The sequence below is a fragment of the Phoenix dactylifera genome, unplaced genomic scaffold (genome assembly GCF_009389715.1).
Source record: "Phoenix dactylifera cultivar Barhee BC4 unplaced genomic scaffold, palm_55x_up_171113_PBpolish2nd_filt_p 001419F, whole genome shotgun sequence".
In the NCBI taxonomy this organism is placed as follows: domain Eukaryota; kingdom Viridiplantae; phylum Streptophyta; class Magnoliopsida; order Arecales; family Arecaceae; genus Phoenix; species Phoenix dactylifera.
This window is the reverse complement of record NW_024068741.1, coordinates 56,939-68,614: the sequence shown is the minus strand read 5'-3', so window position 1 is coordinate 68,614 and position 11,676 is coordinate 56,939. Positions and strand designations below refer to the sequence as shown.

General features: G+C 38.8%; 1 protein-coding gene across 7 annotated transcripts; it reads right to left on the bottom strand.

Moving 5' to 3' along the window:
• Window positions 1-1,567: 1,567 nt before the first annotated feature.
• On the bottom strand, window positions 1,568-6,204 carry LOC120108600 (zinc finger BED domain-containing protein DAYSLEEPER-like). Of its 7 annotated transcripts, XR_005509885.1 has the most exons (7): window positions 6,039-6,200; window positions 5,858-5,896; window positions 5,533-5,569; window positions 2,284-2,346; window positions 2,094-2,182; window positions 1,839-1,943; window positions 1,568-1,681 (listed from the first exon to the last, which is right to left on the bottom strand). XR_005509885.1 is itself a non-coding variant. In XM_039122259.1 (5 exons), the coding sequence occupies exons 1-3, from the start codon at window positions 3,716-3,718 to the stop codon at window positions 2,823-2,825; spliced, it is 726 nt and encodes a 241-aa protein (XP_038978187.1). In that variant the 5' UTR covers window positions 3,719-3,861; the 3' UTR covers window positions 2,145-2,182; window positions 2,284-2,346; window positions 2,420-2,822. The 7 variants fall into 7 exon arrangements, 2 of the variants coding, with proteins under 2 accessions (XP_038978187.1, XP_038978186.1); XR_005509881.1 differs by lacking the exon at window positions 5,858-5,896 and having other exon boundaries at window positions 2,284-2,932; window positions 6,039-6,204; XR_005509883.1 differs by lacking the exon at window positions 5,858-5,896 and having other exon boundaries at window positions 2,284-2,554; window positions 6,039-6,201.
• Window positions 6,205-11,676: the final 5,472 nt, after the last annotated feature.

Genomic DNA, 11,676 nt, shown 5'->3' with positions numbered 1-11,676 from the left:
AAGGCCTGTCAAGGCCGAAGCAGATGGGCCTGGATCTGACCAACCTGAGGCATGGGCCTCGGGGGATGACCGGTGTGGAGGCATTATGGCAGTGCAAGGTTGGGCGAGGACGACCCCTTCCTGAGGAGCCGACCTAATTGGCGGTGCTACCTCGACCTCGAAGTCGAGGTCCCGATCTCTCCTTGGGATATGGGTACCTCGGATGAGACCCTAAAGACCGGGGCCTTAGCAACGACCTCGGGGATAGCCTCGGTAGTAGGAGCCAAAGAGGAATCCCCCTTCGACCTTTTGCTTTGGGGGGGCTCGCTCTCGGCGGCCGTGGCCGACCTTTTCTTCATCTTCCTCCTCTGGCAAATCTATGCAAGGTCGATCTTCATGGCGGCGAAAACTATAGAACCAAAAACAAAATTAGCCTGCGACACCGAGGTGAAAAGATAGGAAAAATCTAGAAGAAACTTACCCTAGAGATCGGTCGGGTTCAGACCGGCCTTAATCAGAACCTTCTTGGACAATAGCTCTTACAAGGCAAGAATCTCAAATCAAGATTCTAAAAGCCTGTCCAAGGCCCTTTGATCGTCATTGGGCAACTTCGGAGGCCAATTCAGATCTCTATAAGGTTTCCTCCCCATTAGGGGTGGCAATCGGGTCGGGTCGGGTCATAAACAGGTCGGGTCACATGGTTGTCGGGTCAGAAAATCATAAACCTGAACCCGACCTGTTTATTAAACAGGTCAGAAATTACAACCTGAACCTGACCTGTTTATTAAACAGGTAACCCGACCCGACCCGTTTAACCTGTTTAATAAACAGGTAACCTGTTTACCCAACCCAACCCGACCCGTTTAACCTGTTTGCCCAACCTGACTCGTTTAACCTGTTTAGACCTGTTTAACCTGCCCAACCCGACCCGTTTAACCTGCCTAACCTGACCCGTTTAACCTGCCCAACCAAACCTGTTTAACCTGCCCAACCAAACCAGTTTAACATGCCCAACCAAACTTGTTTAACCTGTTTAAACCCGACCCGTTGAATCTGATAAAAACCCTGAAAGCACATCAAGTAGGATTGCTGTCTGCATTTTCTTCCAAGAAATTAAATGAAGGTTTGACATCATGCAATTTAACAATCACTTCTCAATATCAGCATGATCAGGATCCATTTTTTTATTAATATTTCCTTATGTTTTCCAGCTCTAGACAAAGCACAAATACACAAATCTGCTTACATGATAATATTTTTCCCGATTCATACCTCTTGAAAATTCTATAGGCAATTGTTGCAGACAATCTAAGACGCGGAGGCTTAAAGAATCAATCGGAAGACCACATAACTTAGATTTTTCAAAATTTTCATATACGGATCCTACACATACAAGCAAATCAATTGAAATATGAAATCCTTAGCTGCTGGTATGCATTACTTATAAGTTCACAACAAAAAGTTTTCCACCTAATGATGGTTCATGTGATAAAATATTATAGAAAGAGAACAGAAACAAAGTCATGTAGTTGGCCACTGTCTGAAGAATGAATGGTTTGCATCAAACACTCCAGATGCAGCCATGCAGGAAGATGGTCATACTAGCTTTTGATGTATCAATATGCTTGGCTGCTTGCTGATTTTAGTTTTTAGCTGTATGAGGCTTCCACAATGCAAAGATAGCGGCAACAGATGTCCTAATCTGAAAAATAAGGGGGAAAAAAACACCCACATCAGCACAATTTAGACAATCGCTTTCACTGATCAAAAACTCAAGCCTGTCAATCATCTAAAGAACTAAGCTGCATCAACTCTATTGAAAAGCTTCTAGATTCGTAGTATGAATGCCAATGTTTTACTTGATGGTGCTTCCGGTGACTTGTTAAACCCAAATCAGATGGAGTTAATAATTTTTTCCTCTGCTGTCCTGAGCTTCTTGAGATTGATCCTAATTCCAAGTATTCCTGTCATTAACAAAACAGATAACAAGTAACTAATTGCTGCAAAATTTTAGGAAAAAATAACTCAGAAATAAAACATGTAAAAAAAAGAGTTGGGCATGATTATGAGAAAAGGCGTATTAATATGAATTTAACAAATGAAAGAAATTTTACTCGGAGCGTGCTAATATCAAAGTATTTGTTCATTTGCATTCATGAAGTTGATCTTCGCTTCACCACAAGATCATCAGCAGAGTAATAATCTGCAATGAGCCGATACATAAAAGATAGATAAAAGTAAAACTAATAAACTATTATCAATAATTTACAATGAAAAATACAAAAAAAAAAACTGAAAACGAACCAGAATTGGAGTTAACTGACCCTCCAAATCAAGAAGCCCTTTGGCAAATGCTGCTGCAGACATCTAACAGAAAATTGGTTTTGATAAGTACTATATATTTCTGAAACTTATGCATACAAGCATCAACATTTTTTACCTCCACAACATGCTGAGCATACAAGCATACAAGAGAGGTACTAACTCACCACACTGCAATGTCTGAAAAACTTACAATCTCTTCACTTTTGGTTTGGTACAGGTCAGATCTTCTACTTTCAAGGAATTCAGAAAACTTACCCCAAGAAGAGTTAGACTATTATTGAATAAAAATAAAAACAGCATTGCATAGAATCTAGCAAAAGAAACTACCAAATAGCTATAAATATCAAAGGAAACCACATTGGCCATAAGGTCCATAACTGCATAAGTCCAATGACAACAAAAAAATCAAAAAAGGAGTATCCATAGTCAAAACAAAACTAAAAAAAGTCCCAAACTATAACAACATCCATATTTAAACCAAAACCAAAAAGTAGTATCCATGATCATGATTCATCTCACTACGAATTGGATTCAACATTGGCCGAGCATTGAGTTGATTGAGTTTCATTGTAGGAACTTGAGTTTATGACATCTTCTACAATCTCATCTAACTCGGCCTCCTCAACATCTACATTGAAATATTGCAATAATTAATAATAAATTCATTCAAAAAATAATAGAAATATAATTGAGAAAACATATACCTTTCTTTTCAAACACCCAATCTCGAGTACAAATCAAGGCCTCAGCAATATCCGGTTTAAGAGCACTACGATACTTATCAAGTACTCGCCCACCGATACTAAAAGCAGATTCAGAGGCGACCGTAGATATTGGAATAGTTAAAATATCATGTGCCATAAGAGAAAGTTGAGGATAATGAGACTGTTTGGTTTTCCAAAAATCAAGGATATCCAAATTGGACATCCTATCAACTCTAGGCTCATCCAAATATAATTCCAATTGAGACTTCTGTGCAGTAGTCACAAAATCAAATCTTTCAAATGTATCAAAATCCTACATTATTGAAAAAATGGAATGAGTTATTTATAAGAAACAATACCATATACAAGTACAATACATTTATTTTAGATTAAAAAAATTATATTACCTTAAAAGCATCTGCTTTTCTAAATGCTTCGGAAGTTTCAGAAGAAGTACCAGTCTCTACATCTCCATGAGTTGATGTGCTGGCAGTTGGAGTTTTAGAAGAACCAAGCATATACTGATTAAAGAGAGAAAACATACAATCACGGATGTGCATGCTCTCAGTAGAACCATACCCATTCAACTTCTTATAACAGTAATCCACAAACTGAAATTTGTACCGAGGATCCAAAATAACTGCCATGGCCAAGATTAAGCTATGATCCGACCAATACTTTTCAAATTTTTGATACATCTGCCGTGTCATTCTTTGTATGAAAGCATCTGCACTCTGAATCTCTTGCCTTAAAGTAAGCTCAATCAAGAAAACTTGAGGAAAATATAAGTTTGATGTAGGATATTTAGCTCCGGAGAATACTAAAGTAGCATCATAGAATACACTCAACAACTTGCTAAAACTTTACCCCACTCCTCTTCAGATGGACAATGCTTGTAATTAGAGTCACTTAATTTCAAATGAAGAAAAGCACGACGGTAAAAGAGAGCACTATCCAGCATCAAAAAAGTTGAATTCCATCTTGTAGGAACATCTTGCCTTAAGCCTTTTTTACTGTCCAAAGAAACTTGTCTAACACATTCCAAAAATTTTTGTTTCCGAACTTGTGAACCTCTCACATATTTAATACTTTCACGAACTTTAGAGATGGGTTCATCTATCTCCTTTAATCCCTCTTGTACAATTAAGTTAAGAATATGAGCACAACATCGGACATGAAAGAACTCACCATCTGAGTAAAGTGCATTATTCAAATTAAGTTGGATCTTTAGCATGTTAACAAAAACATCATTTACCGATGCATTATCTAAAGTCATGCAATACAATTTCTTTTCAATCCCCCAATCAATCAACAAACTGTAAATTATTTCACATAAAGATATGCCATTATGTGGAGGAGGCATGAAGCGAAAGTTAAGAACTTTCTTTTGTAACACCCATTCATCATCAATAAAATGGGCAGTTAAACATAAATATCCATCGGTAGTAATGGAGGTCCACAAATCCGAAGTTAAACTTATTCTAGATGGAATTGAATGAAGCCACAATACTAATTTTTTCTTCTCCTTTTTATATAATTTCAACAAATCAGCCTTTACAGTATTCCTTGATACTAACTTGGCCTCCTCAGAAACATAAGCAAATAAAGATCTAATGCCTTCATACTCAACAAACTGGAATGGTAGATCATGCTTAATAATTGCAAGTGTTAACAATTCACGAAATTTGTCAGGATTAAACTTAGTAGAATACATTGATATGGACCCTTGAGCTTGTGATAAGATCATTTGTCCTATGTCACGGTTCTTTCTGCAATTCTCTATATGACGTTTCAGATTCCGGTCCCAGCCTTACCACCAAATGAATATTCTGCACCACACTTTATACACCTGCATTTTTCAGTTGCTTCATTTATATGAAAATATTGATAAACAGGAGAAGTCAACTTTCTTTTACGTTTTCCATGTGTGGAGTCGCATACAACTGTATTAGAACCTAAGGGCGTCGATTCATTTGCCCTATCACCATCACTCTCTAACTCTATATTCACGAACTGATTATCCATCTATATCATATAATTTAAAATTATATCAGAATACCAATTTAGAAAGAAAATAATTTGAAAAGAGAACGGAAACATAATTTGGAAAGCAGCCGATTCACATGACACAACAGTTCTCAGATAATTGTCAAAGAAAATTGAATGAGATAGTGGGTCAGGAGGAATAATGATTGGTGTGTTATGCAAAGAACTATTGGTACATTATGATTAAACTGAACTTGTTATGTTTCAGGTGTTTGGTGCAGATAGGAAGGAGGTGAAAGCTGTTCTTCCATGAAGCACTGCAAGAACATTTTCATGGCGTGCCTGGAAGGACACATAAAGATCAACAGCAGCATAGTTCACAATGTTTGTGAACTGATCAATATAAGTATATTAAGGTGGATATGTGCAATAAACATGATTGTAGATATGCAATAAAAAAAAACCCTCATAAAGATTCATCAATACACTGCTGCTTAATCCAGATGACAGAAAAACAAAAGGCTTTCTCATCTGTTACCTTCTTTGGATGTGCCCTGAAACTCGGTCACAAGCTCCTGTAACAAAACAGGAATGCATTGCTAACTGCAAGCAACAAATTCCAATTAACTAAAATAACTGAAAATCACAACCACGCAATCACGCATACAACATAAATATTCTGCCACATGAAGTAAACCCCAAAGGGCCCAAACCCTAACATCATATTATAGTCGAAAGCCCACAAAAAAGGGAAAAAAAAACAGATATCAGCATCTAGGTTCTAGGAGAGACAATGTCGGAAGAACAAAAAATAAATACTGAAATCATCAACTTCACCCAGAAAATAAAATCAGAAATTATACCGAAATGAATCGCTTATAAAGCCTGCATCGACCGATGACCTAGAACACAATAGAAAAGAGAACAACAAAAAAAACTTAGAAATCGAAGAAATAAACGAAGGAAGGGATGAATCCGTATCAGATTTGAGAAGAAAAGAGGAAAGATCAAGGGAAGAAAGAAGAAAAGATGGATCTTTCTTACCTCGGTGGAGCAGAGGATCCGACCTCGCACGCACGGAAGACTTCGAACGGAAGAGGGAGAGGGAAGGCGACGGGAGCCAAAAAAATCCCAAGACCCGTCGAGCCGCCACGGTCGCCGTCGACGGGGAGGCCGAAGTTGTTGGCACGGGGGAGGAGAGGGCGAAGGTCTAGAGGAGAGGGCTTGGGAGGCGAAGAGTCCGTACTCCGGAGGAAAGCTGGAGAGGAGACTAGACGGGAGACACTCGAGAGGGACGCTGAGGGAGGGAATAGAGCTCGGGCGGCGCCGGCGCACAAACCCTAAGTCCTCACTCCTCAGTCCTCACCCTAACAACGGAGAACGGGAGAAGTCTCAATTAAAAGATCCATCTAAAGTCGCGGACGGTGGATGCGTGGAGCAGTGAAGCCAGTGGACGGCTGCTGGCCCTCGCGTTGAGATTGGGCCGAGCGGGGAGTTGGGCCGAGGCAAAGAAAATGGGCTGAGGCGGGGAGTTGGGTCGGCCCTGGGCTTTGTGGATTGTGGCCCTTATCTATCAGCCCAACAGTTAAACAGGTTACACGGGTTAAACGGGTCAGACATCTAAAACCCGTATCCGACCCAATTAATAAACAGGTTAAACGGGTCGACCTGTTTACGACCCGAACCCGTTTAGGCCAAACCCAAACCTGTTTATGGCGGGTCGAACACGGGTCGGGTTGGCGGGTCGGGTCATATTAGTATCAAACCTCCATAGCTGCTCGGAGTGAACGAAGAGATTTGCGATAGCAAATCCTTAACCATAGGCTATATAGTAAGGATGCTTTAAGATATGTACAAGTGGATCAATGAAGAGGTTCGGTATGCTTTGAGATTTGTATGGTGGGTGATTCTTAACTATGGGTTGGTGATCCTTAACTATAGGTCTATATTAAGAGTGCTTTGAGATCTATGCGGACGGATGAGTGAAGAAGTTCAGTGTGCTTTAAGATCTGTGGTAGGTGATCCTTCCCTATAGGCCATATACTAGGGGTGCCTTGAGATTTGTGCAAGAAGATGAATGTAGGTGTTTAGAGTGCTTCAAGACCTATGCGATGTGCGATCTTTAATCTTTAACTATGAGACATATGCTAGAAGTGCTTTGAGAGTTGTGTGGGTGGATAAATGAAGAGTTTGATATGCTTTAAGATTTACATAGTTGGAGATCTTTTACTATGGGTCATATATTGAGGGTGCTTTAAGATCTATATAAGTGGATGGATAAATTCGAAGTGCTTTGAGATCTATACGATTGGTCCTAATTATGGATCATATACTAAGTGAAGCCATAGTTTAACTATAGGTCATGTGCTAAGAGTTCTTTGAGATTTGTGCTAAAAATTTACCCCACAAACAACTAATATGGAGGGCATTTTGGTCATAATATAATTTTATGCCACCATGTGAAACTCATGTAATATGATTCTTTTAATGGAGATAGATAAATGATAGGATTAATTTAGAAACTTGAAGAATCTGTTTGGAACCTTTTAAAGTTGAGGGGGTGTCTCCAGGACAAGCCCTTAGTGAGGGGGTGCCTCTATAATTTTAACTTTTAGATAGATAATAGCTAGTTAAGCAGAACGGTGAAGTTTCTGTATTTTTTTAAAAAAATTAAGATAAAATATATATCAAATTACATTTTTAATTCTTTAATTATAAAAGCTTAGATCTAATCAGAAGAATTTGGATAAGTGGAACTTCTAATTAAAGAAAGTAAATCAGAAAAATATGGCAAGCATAACTCTAATGCTGGAAGGAAGGCGGATCATGGAATTGCGAAGCTTAGAAAGTTCATTGGCGTTCTACATCTAAGCATAAGAGACCAACTTAGAGAAAGGGTTGCATTTAAAATGATGGTCGTTTTCTTAATCGATATATCAATATATTTTCATTTTAATTGCAATCAAAGAGGAGAAATTTTTTAACCAATTTATGTTCTTTTTAAGAAACTTAGATGATTGCTCCCCTCAAAAGGGGGATCTTATGAGGTCAATTCTCCTTAAACTGAATCTTTCGAATTACTTTGCGTTAATTTTATCATTATTTTTAAATTATACATGTAACAAGCATCATGTATAGGATTCAGTAGTTAAGTGGGCACATCTCGATATGTTGTCCTTGAATTATATTGAACCACTAATGCTGCATAAGTTTTGTGCACTTTTTGAAATATAAATAAAACATGCCATGGACTGCTCTTGCATGTATAAGCAGTGGTCGACAAATACTTTGAATTCACAACTTTTAATTTCTCAAGTGATTGAACTATAAAAAGCAAGTAAACAGCAAAAAAGACTGTCACAGCACTTTATATATGTCTGGTAGAATCCTTCCTTCTGATCTACTATATATACCTTTTTATATAAACATTGGAAAGGTGGGAAATAAACGTTCCAAAGGCCCAGCTTGGGAACTGAGTAGGCGCAATCCAGAAGGCAGAATAAACTGAACAACTTTTTCGGGTACAATAGCTACAGAATTGCATGTCCGTTTCGCAGAACGTTGAATTAAACAGGTTGACCAACAGTCAGCTTCGAAACCGGAAAAGTCAACCTCAACATGATCTTAATCTGATTAATGAAAAAAATGTCTAATTTAATTAACAAAAAGTAGAAACTAATAACAAGGAATCTCTCAAAATAAAAGAAACATGAAACTTCTCTTCTCACAAAAAAAAAAAAAAAACAATACTAACATTGCACTTGAACACTTCAAATCTATCTACCATATCATCTTCACTAGATCATACATCCCTCTTATGCTGCATCTAACAATGACATCGGCGAGATTGGTATTATAGAGCGACAGATTGGGCAGTTCATCTCTTTCCCCTTGACAAAGCAATGAACCCCCCACTCTAGAAGACACCATTTGTGGAAGAAGTGAAAACAGCGGAGCAGTATATAGCATGGCTGCAATTCTTTGTACTCCTCCATGCATATCGCGCAGACACTCTTTTCCTCCTCCACGTCCTCCCTCGTTATGGATGTATGCCATGCTACTGATTTTTTTTGGCCCCAAAACCATGGCGGTTTTTTGCATATCCCAAGCACTCTCTTGACAAATGCAGGAGCTGCTGCGAACGCTAGCTCCGCAGCGACAGCATTGGAAAGCGAAACTTTTTGATGATCATATTTCCAGTATCTTTCGGCCAGAGATGGATCCCGAAATGATGGCTCGACCACATTCGCAGGAGTTGCTGCAGATGGAGCCAGTGATGGTGGCATAGATGGCACACTTGCAAGAGCTAGTGTCGATAACGATGAGGACATTGATGACCCAGCAGCAGCAGAAGTCACTGTGGATGGAAGTAGTGTCGATGGTGTAGATGGCACCCTCGGAGGAGTCGCCACGGATGAAGGTGGAGGTGATGGAGTTGGCACAAGAACTGTCGATGAACGCCGCTGCCGCTGGATTGAAGATGTTGAATGCGATGGCAAATACGCAAACCGTGAAGCTGTAGATGATGACACAGCGGAAGCCGTTGTAGATGAAGATAAAGTTGATGTACTAGAAGGCACACTTGTAGCAGATGGCTCGTGGATTGTCCCGAGACGCCGCTGCCGCTGCCTCTGCCTCTGTCGGGTGGAAGCTGCTGAAGATGACGAGCTAGCAGACAACACACTCTCACACATAAAACAGTGTGGTCGTTTCAGATTTCGCTGACGGGTGCTAGAAGAAGACATGGCTGGGTTGGATGAAATCCACTTTTCTCTTAAGACCTTCTGAAAGCCAAAGCTTATTATTATGAGCACACTATCAATTCAATCAAATATACTGCAAACTATCCTGGTAATTTATAATCCAAGTACTGAAATCAATCCAAACTAGAATAGAAACGACATTGTAGAACTTGAACTTTATCAAAAATAAGGACGTCTCGAACCTCATATATCATCGGAGCCATTAATCGTTCATGTTCTGATAACTACTCAGATCATAACAGGCAAAAAGAAGCAATGAGCAAGACACTACGGGAAGAGGATTACCTTGTAGAACGACTGTGCGTTAAAGAGAGACCAAGAAGACGATTGTGGGGTGGGAAATTTATCGTGCAAATAAATATCCTATGAGCCCACTTTCCAATTACGGTGGAGAGTTTCGGAGCAATGCAGTATCCTAGTAAGATAAGGAAGCCGAGGAAGTTTGGGATGGAAAAATATAAAATAGAATTGAAAGGTGATAAACTGATATGGAATCCCAGAAACTTCGGGATTAAGAATTCACTACAATAAAATTTTACAATATCAAAGAGGCACAAGAACTACAAAACTATTGTGTGTAAATAAATAGTGGATATTTCTTTTCACCCTTTGAGACATAAATATTGGTGACAATGAAAGAGATCCCGAAATATGGTTTGGAAGTGATATCGTTGCTTACCTGTTAGTATGAAGGATAAAGAGTACACGAGGTATGACTTTCACCGCTATAAATGTCCTATATTTTTTTCTGATAGAGCTCTAGCTTTGAGGTCAGATGGTCAGATGGGCTGAGGAAAAATAGAACCCGACTAGGATTTGTCAAGAGAGGAGATACGAATATCCCTGTTTGGTTCGGATTTGGATTCATAGAAGCTGGTAAACGTCGTGGTATGCAAGTCAGGATTTTGGTTTTAATAGGCTCTAACAAACCTCCTGAAGCTCAACGACTTCAATCAAGACACACATAGTGACAGTTACGGCTGGAAATTTTAATTTCCTTTTAAAACGGATAAATTTTAAATAAGAATTTTTATTATTTCCTTCCTTTGAAAAGATTTCAAATTTAAATTTCAAATTTAAAAATCTATTCCTCGCGGGAAATTTTGGTTAGCAAGAAAATTTCTTTCTCGCGGAAAAATTTTTCTGAAAAGTAGAAATATGATGCTAGAAAAAATGATTTAGGCATGTCTGGTTGACTATAGGAATGTAATACATTTTCGAGTAACTCATGTTTAGTTGAGTATCTACTTATCTATGTTCTTTGCTTGATGGATTCACCGTTTTCTCTAAAATTCATTTAATCTCCCGATTGGCTAACTCTACTTGGCCACTAGTCTGCGGATGATAAAGAGTTGCAATTCTATGAGTGATACCGTACTTTCGTAATAGGATCTCAAAAGGCTTATTACAGAAATGTTTTTTCCATCACTAATTATAACCTTGGGCATCCCAAACCTAGAAAATATGTTTTCTTTAAGAAATTTTAAAACTGGTTTGTGGTCATTTGTTCGACACGACACAGCTTCTACCCATTTGGACACATACTCAACACCAACAAAAATGTACTCATATCCAAAAGATGGTGGGAATGGGCCCATGAAATCGATGCCCCACATGTCAAAAATTTCAATAGCAGTAATGGGCTGAAGAGGCATCATTTGCCTACGAGTTAGACTTCCAACACGTTGACATGGATCACATGTCCTACAGAACTCGTGGGCATCTTTAAATAGTGTAGGCTAATAAAAACCACATTGTAACACCTTAGCTGCTGTTTTCTTAGATGCAAGGTGTCCTCCGCAAGCACTGGCATGACAAAAAGAGAGTACACTTTGTATCTCATGATCCGGAATGCATCTTCTAAATATTTGATCATTGCAATACTTGAACAAATAGGGGGCATCATAATAATAACTTCT

What these genes read in the sequence shown, in the direction of transcription:
- LOC120108600 (XM_039122258.1), bottom strand. Translation starts at nt 3,718, where the DNA reads ATGACACGGCAGATGTATCAAAAATTTGAAAAGTATTGGTCGGATCAT. An exon ending in GAAAAGCAGATGCTTTTAAG is followed by an intron (nt 3,322 to 3,415) that starts GTAATATAATTT and finishes TCAATAATGTAG; the next exon opens with GATTTTGATACATTTGAAAG. An exon ending in TTGGGTGTTTGAAAAGAAAG is followed by an intron (nt 2,933 to 3,008) that starts GTATATGTTTTC and finishes ATTTCAATGTAG; the next exon opens with ATGTTGAGGAGGCCGAGTTA.